The sequence below is a fragment of the Barbus barbus genome (assembly GCF_936440315.1).
Source record: "Barbus barbus genome assembly, chromosome: 20".
Lineage (NCBI taxonomy): Eukaryota > Metazoa > Chordata > Actinopteri > Cypriniformes > Cyprinidae > Barbus > Barbus barbus.
In genome coordinates, this window is record NC_136748.1 from 30,124,207 (window position 1) to 30,146,637 (window position 22,431).

The window sequence follows — 22,431 nt, forward strand, 5'->3', positions numbered from 1 at the left end:
TACAACACCCTGGCAACCACCCAACACTTTAGCATCATCCTAGCAAGCACATATCAACATCCAGGCAACCACTTCCAAAAATCCAGCATCATAGCAACACGCTGGCAACCACTCACAACACTCTTGCATCATAGCAACCACTCAGCAACACTGTCAAAAGCTCATTCGTTAACATTCTAGCAATAACATTTGTTTAGAAACTGTAAATGTCTTATTTTTTTATTTCTTTGTCGTTTGGACAAAAGAAATTCATAAAGTACCTTCATCCAGTAAATATGTATTAGATTCACTTCCCTCCGTTCTAGTTGATTTGCCCTTCATTAGTCTAACGAGGGGACGTTTCTTTACAGCAGACACAGCTCAGACAATGGAGAGTTGAGCTCATGAATCAGGCCTTCACTGGGCTCTTGGCCCCGATGTTCTTTGGCTGCTTCTTTGATGTTTCATGATGTTCTCACTTGGCAGCAAAACAGTACATTTTTGGCTTTGTAAAACATAACCTCTTTAGGTTAGTTGGAATGAATCAGACGAACGTATGACGTCAATCCCCTCCACATGCTGAAACACAGAGAGAAGATCTCAAACTGCTGAGCTCTGGCAGACAAAACAGACCTATACAGAACCTCGGAAAACACAAGAGAGACCTTCACTTGCACTTACAAACACTATGAAACACAAACGGACATGTATTCATTTCTTAATACATGTTGGAAGCTAAATATTTTGTTTTCATAATCTTTCAAGAAACTTAAGCCATTATTTTGATGAAAGAACATCACTGCTGAGTCATTCACCGTAAGAGCAGGAACATCAATCAACTTAAACAGAGATGTGGACAAAAAACAGTGACACAAAGTAAAGGAGGAACAAAGAAATGTCAGTTTCCAGCACACGAGCACATCAATGCAGAATCAGGAGGCTAATAATGTTTTAATGAAGGAAACGAAAGCACCAGGTCGTTCTCAGATCTAGAATGTGACCTTCTCCGGTACAGGGATTGTGAGGTCGATGCCGTTTATGGAGCTCTTTCCGTAGCTGGAGAACTGAATGCCGACTATAACAAACTTTGAATCCTCTTTATAACACGGAAGAAATCCCTCGGCTGCTGCTGTTAAACTATATTTATAGACAAGAGCACATTGACCTGGATTCACTGAGGAACCATCACAGAGATAAAAACCCTCACGCTTCAGAAATCTGTCATTATACTCCAACAATAAAATCAACTACTGGTGATCAACATGCAACAAAAAGGCATCTTCTCTGTTTTTAGCAGTTCCAGCCTCTCTAATGGCATTTACATTCATGCACTTGGTAAATATATTTGATCAGTTCTTGCATTCCCTGGGACTCGATCCCATGACCTTGGCATTGCTATTTGAGCTACAGGAAATCACGAATATGCATTAAATATGCATCACGAATATGCATTAAAGGAATAGTTTAATTCACAGAATAGTTTATCCACTATACTTAAGTACTAAGTTTTCCAGTACAAATATCTAAACATTCTTAAATCAAGAATCATGCTAAATTAATTATTAATTCTTGTTCTGAAGTGAGTTAATGCTTGAAAGAATAGTTGACTCCAAAATTAAAATATGCTGAAATGTGCTCATCCTCAGTCTATCCAAGATTAGGATGAGTTTGTTTCTTCATCAGGTTTGTATAAATGTGTCTCTGCATCAGTGTCTCAGCAATGGATGCTCTGCAGTGAATGGGTGCCGTCAGAATGAGAGTCCAAACAGCTGATAAAAACATCACAATAATCCACACCACTCCAGTCCATCAGTTACCATCTGGAAGACAAAAGCTGACACAAATCCATCAAGACGTTTTCAACTAAAATATGAGTCCATAATCCATAATAACACTTCCTCCAGATGCGAGATTCAAGATTCAAGATTTTATTTGTCACATACACAATTATACAGAGTATAACCAGGAGTGAAATATAAGTCAGGTCCGCTCCAAGGACAGTGCAATTATATAGAATACAAAAACACTGAATGTACATAAATATTAAGAAAAATAAAAAGTAAAAAAAATAAAAGAATAAAATAAAATAAAAGATTAATAAATATAAATATGCAGGTCAGTATGTTTGTTGGCTTAAATAGTAATATAAGAAGGAATGTGCAAAACGTTATACAGGGTATTCACATAGCAGCAATACGAGGTAGAAACAAATGATGAATAACTTACTGAAATTAAGTCACTCATTTCAGCGACTCATTTCTCCAAATCTGATGAAGAAACAAACTCATCCTAATCTTGGATGGCCTGAGATGAGCACATTTTCATTTTTGGGTGAACTATTCCTTTAAAACAACAACAATTATCTGCCAATGGGATAAGAAAGAGAAAACAAGTTGATTTTTCTGTCCCCACTGGCAGATATTTGTTCTTGTTTTAAGCATAAGCTCTCTTTATTTCACAGAAAGCAAGACTTCTTATCTTACATCATTTTGCATCTTAAGTTAATGTATCTTGATTTAAGAATTTAGACACCTGTACTGGAAAACAAGACAGAAAGACTTGCAGTGAATAGTCTGTATGTTCATGAGTCTAGAAGAGCTCAAATCTACAGACAAGCCCTCACATTCTTCCTGCATCTCGAGCTGGACGGACGCTGTCAGATTCCACACTGTTGTATTAAACTTAGAGCGTGTGTTGTCTCTGGACAGTGGGCATCGAGACGGGTCAAACACACTAAACAAACCGTCTGTGTGATGGCAGACGGTGGCAAAGGTGAGCTGACAGTGACGTGACATCTTCACCCGTTCACCAGAAGCCTTTTGCTCTGGCCGAGGGGGACGGATGCCGTCCAATCAAAACACACGGACAGTCCCGGTGACATTTCACTGGACACAGCTGCTGGCGCTCTGACAGCTGACCGGCCAAACACTCCTGACAGGAGAGAGACGGAGAGAGAGGTGTGTGTGTGTGTGTGTGTGTGTGTGTGTGTGCATGGATTTCAGAATGAAACTACACCAAATAAATCTGGAAATACATTTTAAAATATATTTACACCTTAGACTACCATTCAAAATTTGGGGTCGGGAGACATCTTCAATTTTTTTCTGCTCACCGAGCCTGCATTTATTGCATTAAAAATACAGGAAAAACAGTAAAAAATTACTAAATATTTTTACAAACTAAAACAGCTGTTTTCTATGTGAATATGTGTTAAACTATAATTTATTTCTGTGATCAAAGCTGTATTTTCAGCATCATTACTGCAGTCTTCAGTGTCACATGATCTTCAGAAATCATAATAATATACTGATTTACTGCTCAACAAACATTTCTGATTATTACCAATGTTGAAAACAGTTGTGCTGCTCAATATGTTTGTGGAAACCGTGATATTTATATTTCAGGATTCACAGATGAATAGAAAGTTCAAAAGAACAGCATTTATTTGAAATAGAAATCTTTTAAGACATTTTAAATATCCTCACTGACACTTTTGATTAATTGAATGTGTCCTTGATGAATAAAAGTATTAAATCTTTAAAAGAAAATTACTGTCTTGACTCTCACTTGTGATCAATTTAATGCATCCTTGAGAAATAAAAGTATTATTTGCAAAAAAAAAAACTTCTGAGCTCAAATGATGCACTTTTAATTAATTTAATGTGTCGTTTATGAATAAAACAAAAGTATTAAATCTTTCAAAAAACATTACTCTTTACAGTCACTTTTGATCAATTTAATGCATCCTTGCGGAATAAAAATATGATGCCCCCCCCCCCCCCCAACAACAAAACAACAACTTTTGAGCTCAAACAAAAACAGAGTTTTTAAGCCCTTCAGATTTGAAAGCAGACACATCAAACAAACATCTAATGAATAAACGATCAATCAGCTGTTGATTTCACTTTTAAATAAGTATGTGCACCATATAACTCTAAGTGGAGGAAAAGTGAAAGAGCCAGACATTATTTCTAGTGGAAACACACTTCCCGTCCCTGCAGACCCTCCATTCACATATTTCTGTATCAGCCGCTGAGATCTAAATAACGGTCCTTCCCCTTCGCCCTGTTTCCTGTTCTGGTTAACCAGACGGCCGTCTGACGTCGCAGCAGAGTGGATCTTCTGCTAAAACCATCACACATGCCACCGTTTGTGTCTTTAAACAGCAGCTCTGGGTAGCAGCGTGCATGTGATACGACTTCATTCAACATGCATGCACAGAAATACTAAACTAAACTAACCATAACACAAACAGCTACCATGAAGTTCAACTAGTCAACGGCATGTTAATATTCCAGATGCAACACATTCAAGACAATACAATCATGTTCACACTGCAATGTGTATTCTCACAATACTCCTTGTATTAATATTCATAGTGAATCTGAAGTAGCGGCAGATCTGTTCTTTTGTATTATGGCGTACATCTGAGAAACAAAAGGAGGGCGGGACTTGGTTCTATGCATCAATTGATTGCATGTTGAGATGTGGGCGTGGCACTTAAAAATGGAGGTGGATCTGATCGTGAATGTAAGATTACAATCTTTCATTTCATTTCATTTACATGCAAATGAAATGGTTTCACTGGAAGACTGATAATAGAAATATATTTTAAAATATTTCATCTTGAATGTTTTGATTAAAAAAATTTAAATTACTTTTCATTTAATTTCATTTTAATTATAAAAATGAATTAAAAATAAAAAAGTAAAAAATGAAGCATATGCATGCATGAATCGTTCACAATAAGACTATTAACATGCATTAAAAAATAAATGGTGAATTTTCCTTTCATGCCAATTTTTGTTTTTGTGTGTGTGTTCATTCATATAATTTCCTACAGTGCAATGAATGAAAAAGTAGATCATCTAAACTGTTTCACTGGAAAATTAATAATAAAAATTTAATTATAAAATTTCTAATTTTAATTAGAATAAATTTTTTATTTATTTTATTTTTTATTTTTAATGCAAAAAGCAACTAAACAATTAAGTAAAAAATTAAACAGATGCACGCATGAATCAACTACTAACATGCATTAAAAAGTAAATATGGTGAATTTATTTAATACCGACTTCATGTGTTCATTGATATAATTTTCAATGAATGAGGATGCTAAATAATCTAAATAAGTATTTTCTCAGTGAGGCCGCTTCTATGAGACGTCGTACTGGACAAAAGTGAACTGAGCAAGAAAGACTGATACAAGAAACTGATCATGTAAATCTCTCTCATGCATTTGTGGCACAACCCTTATCAACCGCATCTGTGACAAGCAGCTGATCACCACAGACAGGACGTTCACACACACACACACACACACACACACACACACACACGACGCGAACACATCCTCAGTGCAGACAGAAACAGTCAAAGAGTGTTTGATCAATCTAGAGCAGTCATTTAAAGAAGCATCCTGGGTCAATGGGAAATACGGCTTGTAACCCACACTGTAAAACTTTACTGTAAATTTACAGGCATTTTCTAACAGTATTATACTGTATTTTTATAAAACAGTAGCATTCTGTATATTTTACAGAATGTCTGTAAATATACAGAAGTTTTCTGTTTTCAGCCCGCTAAATTTGTAATACAGTACCATACTGTAAACGCATTGCATTGTGGGATATATTTATTTCGCGCTCAATTCAAATGTGATGTGATCTCCAAAGAAGAAGAAATGTGAACAGTGTATTACAGGCAAACTAGATTCGTCAGCGGGAATTAATTGAACAAAATAATTATTCGCGTTATTAAGATAAGCCAGTGGTTTGTGAATCTGTGCGTAGATAAGCTTTGTGAGCTTCGTTTCGCGTTTCAAGCGTTAGTGCCTGTGACGCAGCAAACAATGGACGACGCTGCCTGAGCAGACGCGGAGATAATTTGTCATCTGAATCATCTAACCTGTGCCTGAGATGATGCTAATCGACTGGAGCATGAGAAGATGGATTAATGTTCGACTAAGTATCGATACGGTAAGCTTGTCTTTTTTTCATTCACATTTCTACATTGTTTCCACGCATGGTTTGATTTTGGGAACGTTAAACTTAACTTAAATCCCGAGTTAGCAATTCACTTGGGTAAAATTGGTTTTATATTCGCACATTCACAACATTCACATATTTCCGCGTTCAATAACTTTCTAATTATTTGTGCAATAAAGTTATTTTTGCGGACTAAGCCAGAGCGCGCACACACACGTCACACACCGGATGCGTGCGCGCACTCAGATCACTTGGACATGGTTGTGTACAAGAGGTAAAAAACTGTATAAATACTGTTCATTTTCTCACACAAACCGCTCGTTTCGTGTCTTAGGCCATCAATGTGTAGTTACGATGGGGAATTGTTTAATTTGGATTTCTCTGTGCATGTTCTTTTTCCCTCTTATAGAGACAGTGACCTATACCTGCCATTATATGACTGACAAGCTAGAACGATTTGACCTAAACATATCAAAATTGGATCTACTGAAGAAAAAAAGACACCTACATCTTGGATGCCTTTGGGGTAAGCTGATAGATACCAAATTTTAATTTCAAAGTGAACTATCCCTTTTAAGATGTTTATGCACACCTTCCTTTAATCCAACAATCAAAAACAACTTAAATAGCAAATAAGACACACATTCACATGACCTGCTTCTGATTATTATTTTTTTATTATTATTATTTTTCAGGCTGAACAATCTGATGAAGATCCGGTGCTAATGTAAGTGCTTCCCATTTGTAGTCCATGTTAAAAAATGTCAGTTCTATGATCGTGCTTTTTAATGTGTTATAATTTTGCCAGCACATGAAAATCCATAGTCATGTTCCTAATGCTTATTTCAAAAGTAGTATTCCTGATTGCTTCCATGTCTTCCATGGTCCTACAGCTGCTCCCACACTTGCAGAAATTAGATGGCCTTACCCTTCAAGCAGATGTAAGTAGAGATTACTTAAAGCATGTTGCAAATAAATGTGATTTGTTATGTCTTGGTTCTGTTAGTGATGGTTGTGCTGTCTTCTTAAAAATTGTTTCAGGTATTCACCACTCAATCTGATGTCCAGCAGTGTCTACATTTGCCAGAGAACACAACCTATAATTCTTGGTAAGTAAACAGTAAAGGTTTAGTACACCCTAAAATGAACATTAAGTCATCATTAACGCTATGGAAGCATATGGGTAGCAAAATTCAGTTTGAAATAATTTCAAATTCAGTTAGTAATATGCAAAATGGCAATGCATTTCTGTATTTTAATTGACATTTTACCCTAAATGTGCAAAGTTTAGTGCAAAATGAAAATGGAAATTCAGTTATATAATTTACATATGATATTTTCTACAATTGTGCATCCTGTTGCCAAGCCCTGCCTTGATGTAGCCTAAAGATTGACAGGTCGGGGGTGTGTTGCATTTTCAAATACATTTCGAATGCATTTTCAAATCCACATTGACTTTATATTCATCATGGGGTATTAAATGAAAATGCAATTGAAACGTCTTATATATGAGTGTCAATGCATTTAAGAAAAATAAAAGATATTTTAAATTACAATTTTTCTACCTTTTTACTGCACCTTTGGATCAGAATGCATTCTGAAATTACAATTATCATGTGGTATTATGATGTAAAAACAGTTTTTGCTTGGACATGTTAAACATCTAATCAATTTGGGTAATACATTTTAATTTCCATTTTGCAACTTATAAAGCATTAAAATATGTTTTTAATTTGTGTATTAAAACTAGTGTAGGAAATGGCAAATGTAAATTTTATAATTTAAATAAAATTTATGTGATATACAATAAAATACATATGTGCACTAAATATTGCACATATGTATAAGAAAATGTAAATTGAAATATCACCATTTTACGTATTGCATTTCAATTGAATTTTGCTACCCATATGCTTCCATGCACCCTGGTGTTGTTCTAATGCCCTATGACCTTCTTTGTTTTTTGGACCACTAAAGGAGAATAATACAAAATAAATAAAAAAAAAGCCTGCTCACGCTTGTCCATATAATGGCAGTGATAGTGACCAGCATCAAGATACAATAGTATCACAGAATGTTCATATGCAACATGTCATGTATTCTAAGTGTTCTGAGGGAATGCAATATTGTTTAATGAAAATCCTTACACTGACATTGGTCTTTTGTGCTCGACTGTGCATTCATGAGATACTATTATTATGCAGTTCACAGCTATAGTTGTGAACCCTGTAAATGGGATTTCCCTGCACATATTTCAGATTTAGTTTAATAGTTATGTTGAGTTGAACTATGTATAGACAACTAAACAGAACTGCAATGGAACCCACAATAGTTTATTTGAAGTATTTTCTTTCTTTTTTTATTTTCAGGTCAATCTCTAAGCAACCAGCGGTAAATGTTGAGCAGCCCAACTTTGTCTCTGGCCTTGCAGTGCTGTTTGTATTATTGTATGATTTCAACCTCCAGTATCAGGAAGAGGTGGCATGCACCCTTGCGACTGAGGTTAGCATATTTGCCATTGATATATATATGATAGAGTGAATTGTCACTAACTTGTTTTGACAGTATTTGTAAAGTACTTAAGTATATTTTAACAAATATTTTATACAGTTGATTAAAGAGCTGAATGACATATTGCATATTTAACATTATCATGTAGTCATGTAATCACATCGTAAGTGTTGCAATTCTCTGTGCTGTCTCACAGAACTCACTTCTGTGAGATGCTGTGTGTGTATGTGTGTATTAGATATATATATTAGACATATACATAATGTTCACTTTTTTTCTTTTCTGTCTTTTAGATGCTTTCTCGACATCAGCCCTGCATGTGCATCAAAAACCAAGAAAGGAAAAGTGACTTACAAGAAGACTGGACATGTTGTGTAAAAAAAGAACAGTACTGTAAACCCACAGGTTTCCTCTCTTCTGAAAGACTTTTAAAAATATATTTCTGAAAAACCTTTCCATTCTTTAAAAGTAAATAAGATTACTGTATTTTGAATTACTTGCTAATTGTTAATTGCATTTTACATGTTTTATATTTAAAAGAAAAAGGAAAAAAAAAACTACAGCTGGCATTTCAGCCAGTAAATTCATATAAGGCAATTGCCTGGTCTTTTCTTCAAAATAAATAAAATGTTTTAAAACTCAGAAAATATTATTCTCTATTTTTTTGTGAATACTGTTATGAAAAAGTATATTTTTAATTTTGTAAATCCAAGAGTACTGAAATAAAAGCAGGATTTACAGTATTCCCTGTAAAGAGCACAGTGTAATACTGTAAAAAAAAGTTATATAACAGTATAATACTGTATTTCGTAAATACAGTACAGAACTGTAAATGTTGTGTACAGTAGTAGTACTGTAAAAATACAGTATGTGGCTGGCAACCCAGCTGCCAGTATTATACTGTAAATTTACAACGAAAAGTTTTACAGTGCATTTTTCTAAACTAATGTGACATAATTCAGAGTGAAACAGGACATTTGAGGAGAAAAAGAAATGGATTAATTTATGTGGACTTGATTGGATGGTGAAAAGATCTCTATATGGCAGACGACAACGCTGACGTTATTAAAATTTGAATGAAAAATTATTTTATTGGTAACAGTTTACAATATGGTTTTATTTGTTAACTGTGCTGCATTAGTTAACTTAAACTGAAAATGACCCAGTGTTATTTCATATCATTGATATACTATTATAGTTTTTATTAATATTTTGAATCAGTTTTTATATTTCTATTTTCATTTTTGTTTTTTAAAATAGTATTCATTAATTTTTATTTAGTTCTATTTAGTATTAGTTATAATTTTTTTATATTTTATTTCAAGTAACTTTTATTTTTTTAGCATGTAACAAAAATGTTTTTAATTTTAGTTTCAGTTTTAGTTAACTGTAATAAACCTGCAATGAATAATACTTCTAAAGCATTAGGAGTAATTTATATAATTTGTATATTTAATTAATTTATTAATTATTATAAATGTATTTACTTATTATTCATGCATTATTATTATTATTATTATTATTATTTTGACATTTAGTAATACATTATTAAAATGCAATATAATTGTCTAAATTAAAATTAACTAATGCACTGTGAATTAACATGAAATTATATTCATAAAAACAAAAAATAACAGTGAATGCTTTAAAAAATATATTGCTCATTGTTAGTCAGCTATACACTGCAATTTAATTTCAAATAATTTATATGATTAATTTTATATTAATTTTACCAATTTCTTATTTTTAATAAATGTATTAATCATTAACTTATTTATTATTATAACTTTTAGCAACACATTATTAAAATGCAATAAAGTTGCATGAATGCACTGTGACATTTTTACTAACATTAACAAAAAATAATAAATGCTTTTAATATATTGCTCATTGTTGGTTCATGTTAGCTAATGCACTAACTAATCTTAACTACCAATTTTATCTTTTGAATAACATCGCTTATGAAATATTCTCAGTAAGAAGCATTGAAAGAGTACGGTAAATAGGGTGAATTTATGATCGTGTGGATTGTGTAGGAGTTCAGAAACAAGCTCAAAATGTCCCAAGTCTTTGAGGGAAACTCCAGATTCAGGCGATCAAATGAATCTTTGATGCTTTATGAACTCTGTCAGCACTCTTGAGGCTTTAGTGACTTGTTTACTAGCTTCTGCGATCTGAAGGGAAGCCTTGAGCTGCTCTGTTCTCTCATGTAAATCACTCTACCTCTGTTTGTTTTCTGAAGCTAACGCTCAGCACGCCATCAGAGCCGATCGATACACGCTAAAGCACCAACGTACCTCGCTTGTGGAGCCATCCCTCCTTCACGATCACCACATCCGTCGTCATGCTCTCCGGCGGCAGGCCGTCAGTCTATCCAGATCCGCAGAGTGCTTCGATCCGGCCAGCGTAAAGCCTCTTCACACGGGTCGCCTGCGGGAGAACGACCAGCAAACTAGTTTAAAACCAATTAAACCAGTGCTGTTCATCACATCTAAACACTTAAAGGGACAGTTCACCCAAAAATTTACAGCATTTACTGAAACTCATGTATGAGACTCCAGTCCCCATTCACTTTCACTGAAATGTGTTTCCATAGTATGGAAGTCAATGGGTACCGTCAACTGTCATTCTTCAAAATATCTTCATTTTGAGTTCAATAGAAAAATAGTAAATGATGGCAGAATTATTTCACCCTCAAATTGTTACACGATGGTCCCCATTGACTTCCATAGTATGGAAAAAAAAAACTACGTAAGTCAATGGCTACCGTCAACTGTTTGGTTACAAACATTCTTCAAAATGTCTTTTTTATGCTTAACAGAAGAAAAAAAAATCTGTCAGCATTTACTGAACCTCAAGCTGTTCCAAACCTTTATGAGTTTCTGGTCCCCATTGGTTTCCATTGTATTTTGTTTCCATACTATGAAAGTCAATGGGTACCAGCAACTGTTTGGTTACCAACATTCTTCACTACATCTTCTTTATAAATAAACTCATACAGCTTTGGAACAACTTGACAACATTTGTATTGTTTGGTGAACTGTCACTTTAAATAAATCAGGGAACTAATAAAACAGAAACACTTTCCAGACAAACAAAATGCAAACAAAACTCGAGGCAAATGCGTAAAAATTCAACAGGATTATGTTTATAAAGCTCCACCTGTGTTGTTTGACGAATGCATGATCCGATATTAAACAATTATTTTAAAAGTACACTGAGTACAATGAAACATCGATTCAAAATAAAACTTTTAGGTTTTAACGGATGATGAAACATGTAGAAACTCCTATTGAATCAAAACACTGATATTTAGAATTGGAATTTAGACATTTTAACCATCTTTATTGAAACAAATTAATACTTTTATTCATCAAGGACACATTAAACTGATTAAAAGTGACAGTAAAGATTTAGAAAAGATTTCTATTTCAAATAAATGCTGTTCTTTTGAACTTTCCATTCATCTGTGAATCCTGAAAAAAATATGCATCATTTATCGACAAAAATATTGTGCAGCACAACTGTGTTCAACATTGATAATAATCAGAAATGTTTGTTGATCAGTAAATCAGTATATTATTATGATTTCTGAAGATCATGTGACTGAAGACTGGAGTAATGATGCTGAAAATACAGCTGCAGATCACAGAAATACATTACAGTTTAACACATATTCACATAGGAAACATGTATTTTACACTATAATAATATTTCATGATTTTTGCTGTATTTTTGATCAAATAAATGCAGCCTTGATGAGCAGAAGAGACTTGTTTTTAAAACATTATCATTAAGTGCGAAGTCATTAAGTGACTTAACCCTTCTCTGTGATAAAACCAACACAACTTTCAGTGCCTTATATTGCTGTTTTATAAAACTTTAACAACAACATGATAAAAGGTTCTAATGCTCATTAAATATCTAAATGTATTAACAGCAGTCAGAATTCAGACTGCATTGCGTTGAAGTCGATCTGTCCTTTTGAAAACCTCACTGACACATATTTGATACGCTCTGAGTCAATCAGCGATCGAATTATTACAATTCACTCTCCACAACAACAACTGCTGCACGTCTGCAGCGCTCGACCGACTTTAGCGCAGAGATAATGTGACACAGTATCGCGCTCACTGCAGAAACCACCACTTCCTGTGCTAAAGGAAGGAAAGACAACTTTAAAAGTTGGCACCATCGTAAATAAACACAAATACGTTGACCAGAGACTGCCTGCTTTACAGGAACTCAATTATTTACAATAAACAAAGACGGATCACAACAGCCACAGTAACGGAGTCACCCGTAAACAACGGTACGAGATATTTGCTCTGTTCTAAATCTAGTGTGCCGCCTACATAGACAGCTACCTTCTTATAGCATCATCATACATTTAGAGTGAAAAAAATATCAAACAAATAGGTACTACTTACAAAAAAAAAAGCAAGGAAACCCTTTGCACTGCTAGAAACTTCCACAAATAACTGAGAATGACTGAAACAGTATTTTTCTTGTAAAACATACACCAATAATCTGTACTTACAACTTCAAAATGTCTTTTTTACAGTGAATGAGTGCAGGATCTACTTTGAAACACTGACTAAAATTGCTTGTAAATTTCATAAAAATGCAAGTAACACATTGAATTAAACATGAAATTGTGAAGTGAATGATTAGTTGAGTAGTATTTCCGTTTTTCTACTTCACAACTTCATGTTTAATTCAATGGAGTATTATCAGTTACTAATATAATTAGTTACTAATCTTTTATCTCTAACTTTTCATTTATATATTTTTATTTATAACTTTTATTAAATTTTAAATTATTTGCAGTCTACAAAAAATATATATAATATATAAAATAATAAATAAAAATATTTGGCACACAATTACTGAGTAAAATACTTTTAAAATGTAATCTGTTATATAATTTTAGAATGTAATCATAGTGTTTGGTTAATGAGTTTAATGGATATTATGTTAACGAAATAGGGGGAAAAAATTAGACTGAATTAGTTTTTTTTTTTTTTTTTATTTACCCCAATAATCTTTTGTATATTTACAAAATACAGCACATGCAATCGCTGGAAAAAATGTATATATCGTACATCAAATATTAATAATGAAACAATTTTTTATTTAAAAAAATATGTTTTTTATGTGGTTAAGTTTTTATTATAATTTTTTCATATGCTATTATTTATAATAAAAACTTTTTGCATTTAAAAAAAAAAAAATAATATATATATATATATATATATATATATATATATATATATATATATATATATGTATATATATATATATATATATATATATATATATATATATACACACAAAATAAAATATAAACAAAATAAAATGTAAGTTTCATTATTATTTTTTGATAAACTTTTTATATACATGTAAATATAATATTATCCAAAGCATCCTAAGATGCACCTCATAAAATTGGTTGATTTATAAGAGAGTTGTCACATGTTTTGATCACTACATCATTCCCATATTTAAAAATACTCTTACAATTTAATCAGTTACATCATTTTAGAATTTTAGAATTATAATTTTAGTTCATGTGTTAGTGGATATTACGTCTGCAAAACAAAACAAAAATTAAATAAGCGATGCACAGCTAACAAAAACAAAGATGGAAGCGAGAATGTTTTGGCCCTGAGCAGCAAACCCAGACCTGATTTTCAACATGAGCTGAGTGTTATTACTGCAACAGTCCACACACACACACACACAGCGAGTGGATGGCACACAGCCAGAGCTGGCCGTCTGAATGAACCCAATACCCTGCTCGGGGTCACATGATCTGAGGCCCTTCACTTGCCGTCCCACCCTGATTAAAGTCATTCATGATTGCGCTAGCTTCTGTAAACTCAGGCTCCATTCAATGCAAATGAGAGACATGCAGTCAGGTGGTTAACCGATTAGAATATGAGTGGATAAAACCTCATTTACAGACTCATATAGAACACTAAACAGACTCGTGCTTCTGTTTTTCAAGCCCACATTTAATATTCTGCTTGACATTACAGCGTAAAGTCTCCAGGAGCGAGCAGAAGTGCGATCTCTCCAATCAGACTAAAACAAGCAGGCAAGATCAGTATATGATGTGATTCTGCTTCAGACTGATTCCAGCGGCTCGAACTCATCTGCGCTGCGACCGCTAACATGCACAATACGCTTGACTGTGTCCGAGAGTTTCTGCATTCTTGACATTCTGCATGTTACTGGTGGCACATTTGCGTCGAAGACGTCTCGCTGAAGAATGTAAAACATTCCCTCAGCATCTTCATCCCTCATCCGCCCACATGTCACATGACGAGGAGAGACTCCTCACTAACGGCTCATGACCAGTGTTTGCATGAGAAGATGTCCAGGCCTCAGTTAGATGTGACTGTTATAAATGTCCAGAAATTATACAGAACCAGTCAAACGTTTGGACATACTTGACTGATTATAAAAACCTTTTGATCTGTCTATCTATCTTTCATACATCAAAAATTTTGATTTTTAATTTTTTTAAAATATACATATGCCTATTTAATTTTTTTCCTTTTTATCTTTAAATAGTACATCAAAAATTATTTTAGATAAGTTTAGATAAAAAAAAAACGTTTTTATGTACTATTTAAATATTTTATATAGAGAGAGATCTAATACATCTATTTAATATAGCTTTCTATATATTTTATCTGTAAATAACAAAACTGTAACAAACATGAATAAAAACTTTCAGTTTGCAAATAAGTATAAGTTTTAAAATGCATTTTTATGTACTATTTAAATATTGCACATTATTAAATGTATATATATATATATATATATATATATATATATATTATATATACATAATGTACATTTTTATTTTTATGTATTGACTAGTTTTATATATGTACAATATAAAATCTAAATATTAAAAAATTAACAAATTATCTATCTAGTGTACATTGTTTTTTTTTCATTTTTATTTAATATACTATTTGAAGCAGAAGGATGATATTTATGAAGCTACATGTTTGAATCACATAATCAGTCCCATACTTCACTATTTCTCTAAAATGTGATGCAGAACGAGTATGTGTGGAAGCTTTGGTACTGTACACCCAACCCAAGGCCCTGATTTAATGCTCCACAACAACCTATAATCAAAAACAATCAAGAATCAAAGACTAAACAAGCCTGAAGTAAACAAGATCCATCATGATTAGATGAAGTCACAGCACAGAACCACAAATCAGCTAAAGTAGCGCTTGTGTGAGTGTTTACAGTCAGGATCCTCTCATTATACTGTCAGCATCTTCAGCTCCAGTCATGTGACCTTTGACAGATACGACCCTCTCTACAGACAGACTTTAACATTAGAATTCACTTATACATGTTCATATCCAATTCATCCATTTCCATATTACTCCAGCGCTCTTCAAAGAATACATATATATATATATATATATATATATAGTAGTACTGTGGTAACTAGTGCTAGTCAGCTCTGAACACAAGCACCTCAGATTACAGTGAGATCAAATATTAACAGGAAAACAGATACAGACACACCGTCTCTGAGTCCGTTCAGCACATGTCGTTTGTAAACACAGCAGGGCTGTCACGTCCAGAGACATCGGGGTGTATAGAGAACGGCAGAGAACGACGAGAGAAACATTGGAACGTTCGAATATTGCTACATTTAAACATTGTAGCGTTTGGCCTGAGCGTGCGCGCGCTTAAAGTGACACAAAGTAACAACTAACAGATGAATAAAGAGACGAATAAAGACGCTCCCGCGCTTCCTAATCTAGAGATCACCGCTTTAACCAGCAGCTAAACTAGTACTTCCATTTACCCCGTGTGGGGCGGCGGTTTCATTTGACAGTTCGAGTCTTTTATTTTAGGCCTCTGAGAGAGAAATAACCGCATCCTATTGAGCGCAGCAGAGCTTCAATAACTGAGATCAGACTGAACGAAGAGACACTTTACCGAGACGGGTTTCACTGAGGGCTCCGGTGCATTGCTGTGGAGGAGCTCGCTGCTTCGGTTGCTACTTTAATCCCGCAGAAAACAGGTAAAAGTATGTTGATGAGCCCGAGCGTGTCCTCGCCTCTCCTCCACTATACTCCCCACAGTTAGAGACTCCAGCCTGCGGAGAGAGTCCGGCGAGAGCGGCGCGCTGGGTCCTAGAGCCCGCCCTACACTCACACTGACAATATACTACAGTACAGTACAGTACAGTACACCACAGTATACTACACTACACTCCCCACAGCGAGAGACTCCAGCCTGCGGAGAGAGTCCGGCGAGAGCGGCACACTGGGTCCTAGAGCCCAAAGCACACTCACACTGACAATATACTATACTACACTAAACTACACTATAGTACACCACAGTATACTACAATACACTACACTACACTATACTACACTACATTACAGTATACTACATCACACTACACTACAGTATACTGCAATACAGTATACAACACAACATTACACTACACTACATTACAGTATGCTACACTATACTACACTACAGTATACTACACCACACTACACTACAATATACTACACTACATTACACTACAGTATACTGCACTACACTACATTACACGACCCTACATTATACTACACACTAGACTACAGTGTACTACACCGCACTACACTACAGTATACTACACTACATTACACTACAGTATACTGCACTACACTACATTACACTACACTACAGTATACTACACCGCACTACACTACAGTATACTACACTACATTACACTACAGTATACTGCACTACACTACATTACACTACACTACAGTATACTACACACTAGACTACAGTATACTACACCGCACTACACTACAGTATACTACACTACATCACACTACAATATACTGCACTACACTACATTACACTACCCTACAGTATACTACACACTAGACTACAGTATACTACACCACACTACACTACAGTATACTACACTACATTACACTACAGTATACTGCACTACACTACATTACACTACACTACAGTATACTACACACTAGACTACAGTATACTACACCGCACTACACTACAGTATACTACACTACATCACACTACAATATACTGCACTACACTACATTACACTACCCTACAGTATACTACACACTAGACTACAGTATACTACACCACACTACACTACAGTATACTACACTACATTACACTACAGTATACTGCACTACACTACATTACACTACCCTACATTATACTACACACTAGACTACAGTATACTACACTACATTACATTAAACTATACTATACTACAATACACTACACTATACTGCACTACATTATGCTACAGTAACAATATGGGGGGGGGGGGGGGGGGGGGGGGTAAAGTGCCCTTGCGGACCGGTGACCCTGGTCTGCAATTTCTGTCGAGGGTAGGGGTGTTCGATATGACGATTTTTGATCGTGTACGATAAAATTGTCTCCAAGATCTGCTTTTTTGAAGAAATATCGTAGCATCCTGCTGCAGTGCACATTCTATCATCTGCAGTTCTGGCGCCGCCATCTCTATGCACTGTACAACGCGACATACATTCACCTCAGTGTTAACTCAGCGATAGAGTTACTCTCACGGGACACTGCACTTATTCACAATCACAAAAGTACATTATTTGAATGTGCTTTAAAACGTTTCATTCACGCAGTGGTCAGACATGCACTTTTTTTCTGAGCACATACACCCAAAGCGCGCGCACGAAAAAACCCGTCAAACAGCGCCTGATTACTGAACTAAGTTATCTTTTGTGCTAATACTGTCAAAACACACAAGGTTTATGTATAGACTCAGTTGGTTATGTATAAAATGAAAGTAAACAGCTGAGAGAAACTGATGTGTGTCTGTATATTTGATGGGAGCAGGTCTTAAAGGGACAGTACTAAACATGCTGCCGACTGTAATTAAAGGGATAGTTCACCCAAAAATTGTATTTCTGTCATTATTTACTCACTCACGCGTTTTCCCAAACCTGTATTATTATTTTTTTCTTGTGTTGAACACAAAAGAAAATATTTTGGAGAATCTGGGTAACCAAACAGTTGCTGGTCCAGATTGGCTTTGATAGTAGGGAAATCCTATGGAAGCAACTGATTGGTTTTCCATATTCTTCAAAAGAGCATTTATGTTTAACAGAAGAATGAAACTCATTGAGGTTGAAAACAACTTTTGATTGAGTAATCTACACTATTTTTATTTTTGGGTGAATTATTCCTTTAATGTTAATAAAACACCAAACACAAAGAGAAAAATCACTCACTATTCTTGACTGAAAAACTTTAATACAGTTGCTTTAATAGGAATCAGTCTATCTAGTGTTTTATTTTTATATTTGTTCATTCAATTTCTTGAATGGTCCTGCTAAATACACCTATTGCACCTGAAAATAAAACACTGTTTGTTTTATTTGTATATTGTGTGTATTTGTAATATATATCTTTGTTCTCATTTTTTAATAACAAAGATGAAATAATGACAAAGATTTTTTTATCTTCACCCTCTTTGGCCTAAATATCGACCATCCATTTTTATATTTTGATACCTTAAAAGGCTGCGTTTATAATAGGGAAATTAGTTTGGGTGTAATGCTCAAACAACTTGCAAAATAGAAAAACCAACATGATAAAGAATCGTGATAAAATCATGAATCGTGATATAAAAAAAAAAAAAAAAAAAAGTGATATTATATTTTTGCCATATCGCCCACCCCTATAGCCGAGGGGGACCAAACCCATCACCCAGTTCAGTTCATCCACATTGATCTTTCATTTCATGTGAATAATTCACAAAAGTCTAACCTTCCAACAGCCTTTCAACTTTTGTTTATTTTAAATATTAACTAAGAAGGCATTTTATAAATTAATTTTTTTATATATTTATTCCTTTTTTTACATGCATATTTAATTTTATATAAAAACTATTAATGTTTTATCAAGAAAATATGTGATTTAATTTTCTAGACAGTTAAACTATGCTTTTTATTTTATATTTTATTTTATTAATTTTAATTCATTTTAAATATTAACTAATAATATATTTATTGCATATTTTAAACCTTTTTTGTATTTAGTTATTTATTTTTTTAGTTATTTAATTTTTTTATATAAAAATTGTTACTGTATGACAAAGATAATGTGCAATTAAGATTTGAGTGCTACAGCACGTTTCTGGAGCTTAACAGTATCAATTTTTAACAAGAGTATAAAAACTATAATGTTTTTTATTTTAATTTTTATTTATTACAATATTAATTCTTAATAATGTTTATTATTTCATTTTTTTTTATTAAATATATATCTAATGTTATACAGAAATTGTTACTGTATGACAAAGATAATATGTGCAAATAGGATTTTAGAGCTACAATGATTTTCTGAAGAGTTAACAAGCTATAATGTTTTTAATTCACTTTTTATTTACATCTATTTTAAATATTAATAATAATATATTTGATCATTTTAGATTTTTTAATATTTTTATTTATTTTTAATTATATGTATATCTATATTTACAGCAAGGTTCTGGAACTTAACAGTATGAATTGTTCACAAGAGATATGAACACTGAGCTAAACAGCTTATTTTGTTCCACAGAGGACAGAAAGTGATAACATGATCCTATAAGGATCTCCTGCATCCCACTTGATCTGATGATAAATCTCCAGTGGAAATCCAGAGCTGGGAAGCCAGTTTTGTGTGTGTGTGTGTGTTTGTGAATGGCATGGACAGGCTGGCCAGAGGACAGCAGAGGAATGTGATGCTTTTGTCTGTCTGGGAGAAGAGAGGCTCAGGCTGGAATGCCATTGATGAGAACGGACAGAAACAAACGAGCCTCCAGGAAGTTTTCTCTCGCTCTAGCTCTCTGTGAGAACCTCTCGCTGTCATTCTGAGGCGCTCTCAGACGCTCTGGTCCCATGAACACAACCACTGCATTGTGTAAGCCGTAAACGCCGTCCACAAACTACAGCCGACCTCCCTCTCCGGATGAGTGAATGAAACACATTCCTGCTTACATCCGAGTCTGAGAAAAATCATTGTGTCTGTGCTGATGTCAGTCAAACAACCCATTATAGTCCTCTTTGTTTACTGTTGATTCAAAAAGCACTTTCACTAACCTGTGAAACAATAACAAACTATTTGAAAAAAAATAATAATTTGTGATTTAGCTACACTCTTAAAAGAAAAGATCAAACAAAAATGAAAATTAGCTGTAAATGTGCTCACCCTCAGTGCTATCTGAGATCAGGATGAGTTTGTTTCTTCATCAGGTTTGTAGAAATGTGTCTCTGCATCAGTGTCTCAGCAATGGATGCTCTGCAGTGAATGGGTGCCGTCAGAATGAGAGTCCAAACAGCTGATAAAAACATCACAATAATCCACACCACTCCAGTCCATCAGTTAACATCTGGAGAAGATAAAACCTGAAGACATTTCCATAATCCATAATAATGCTTCCTCCAGAGCAAAAGTCAATATTTCCAGAGCAATATTTGTTTAGAGCTGTTTTGGACTGTTTTCACATATTTTAGCCAGTTTGAACTTTGAACATCTTAAAAATGGATTTGTTTCTTACAAATATGCAGCGTTTGTCTTCAGAAGACATTAACTGATGGACTGGAGTGGATTATTGTGATGTTTTGATCAGCTGTTTGGACTCTCATTCTGACGGCACCCATTCACTGCAGAGCATCCATTGCTGAGACACTGATGCAGAGACACATTTCTACAAATCTGTTCCATTTATGAACCATTTATGGTTTCCCAAATGAACAGTTCTTAAATGTATTTCTTAGTATGAAGAAACTTAAAGAACCTTTTTTACAATGAAGACCGAAAGTAAAATGCCAATAAAAAAAACCCCCTTTATTTTAACTATTCGAATTGTTAGATAAAACTAGTTCATATCCAGTGTGAAAGAGCAGCCCAGACGAACTAATACAAGAGGAATCCACACATCTGAGTATTGTAAGAACAGCCTGCTTAACCAGTCCTTTAGAGAAGCTTCAAATGGCCCTTTCAAAGCGTTCGACAGCTGGAGTTTGGGCAAAAGGTGACCTGAACAGTTGCAGAGGCCACGAGATGAGCAGCTGCAGCTCCTGCTCACGTCTGCACTGCGTCTACAGGATCAACAACAGTTTGAGTGTTCGTACGGAAGAGCCATCCCAAAATAGCCCTGTAACTATGTTCTTCTGCTGCTTCTGCTGGGGGTTGGATTTTTCCTACATTTTTCATTGAAAATGATCAGCTATAATTAATCGAACATGAATTTGGGAATGTATCAGTGTTTTGTCTGTGTCTCTTTTGCTACATGAACAAAACCTGATGCCCATGTTCTCCAGCTTGATTAGAGACGATCCAAAGAGCATCTTGAGCTTTTGTGTAAGAAAGAAAATCTGATCGTCTATACAAAGAGGCACATGAATAGGAATTTGAAAGAATAATAATAAAAAGTTTTGATAATCAAAAAAAAATAATTAAAATGGTTTTAAACTATTTTTTAAATAATTTTTAGTTATATTTATTTTAAATTATTTTATGTTATTTATTTTTCAGAATCCTAAATAGCTTCGTTTATGTTTGTCCAAGTGTAATTAGTGTAATTGTCCAAGTTCAAATATTATTATTGATTTTGTTGTATGAACAGAGTAACTTTTTGGGTGAAAATAGTTAGACTGTAGTGCGAGTCAGTGCCAAGACATTCCAGCTCAGAGCAGGATTAGCTTTGATTAGATCCCAGCAAACGCTCTCCTAGCACACAACACATCAGCGCTCTCAACAAAGACCACAGGAGGAGGGGCAGCTTCTCAAAAGACCTCTAATTATACACTTAAATGCATTGAAAGAGAGGAATGCATTTAGGCTGGACGGGTTTGAGAGGATTGTTGCAATTTGCAATCTTAAAAATAACTTTAGCATC

General features: G+C 34.3%; 1 protein-coding gene and 1 long non-coding RNA gene across 2 annotated transcripts in view; one reads left to right on the forward strand and one right to left on the reverse strand.

Moving 5' to 3' along the window:
- Nucleotides 1-16,730, reverse strand: part of LOC306886297 (RAC-alpha serine/threonine-protein kinase-like) — a 53,225-nt gene extending 36,495 nt beyond the window's left edge. The window contains exons 1-2 of the mRNA XM_079443295.1: nucleotides 16,461-16,730; nucleotides 10,775-10,907 (exon numbers count right to left, since the gene is read on the reverse strand). Coding sequence (XP_079299421.1) covers nucleotides 10,775-10,823 — 49 coding nt within the window. The 5' untranslated portion in view covers nucleotides 10,824-10,907; nucleotides 16,461-16,730. The remainder of the gene's footprint in view (nucleotides 1-10,774; nucleotides 10,908-16,460) is intronic.
- On the forward strand, nucleotides 7,008-9,118 carry LOC306886306. Its single transcript, XR_013785618.1, has 3 exons — nucleotides 7,008-7,075; nucleotides 8,336-8,468; nucleotides 8,771-9,118. It is a non-coding gene; the product is annotated as an uncharacterized lncRNA (long non-coding RNA).
- Nucleotides 16,731-22,431: the final 5,701 nt, after the last annotated feature.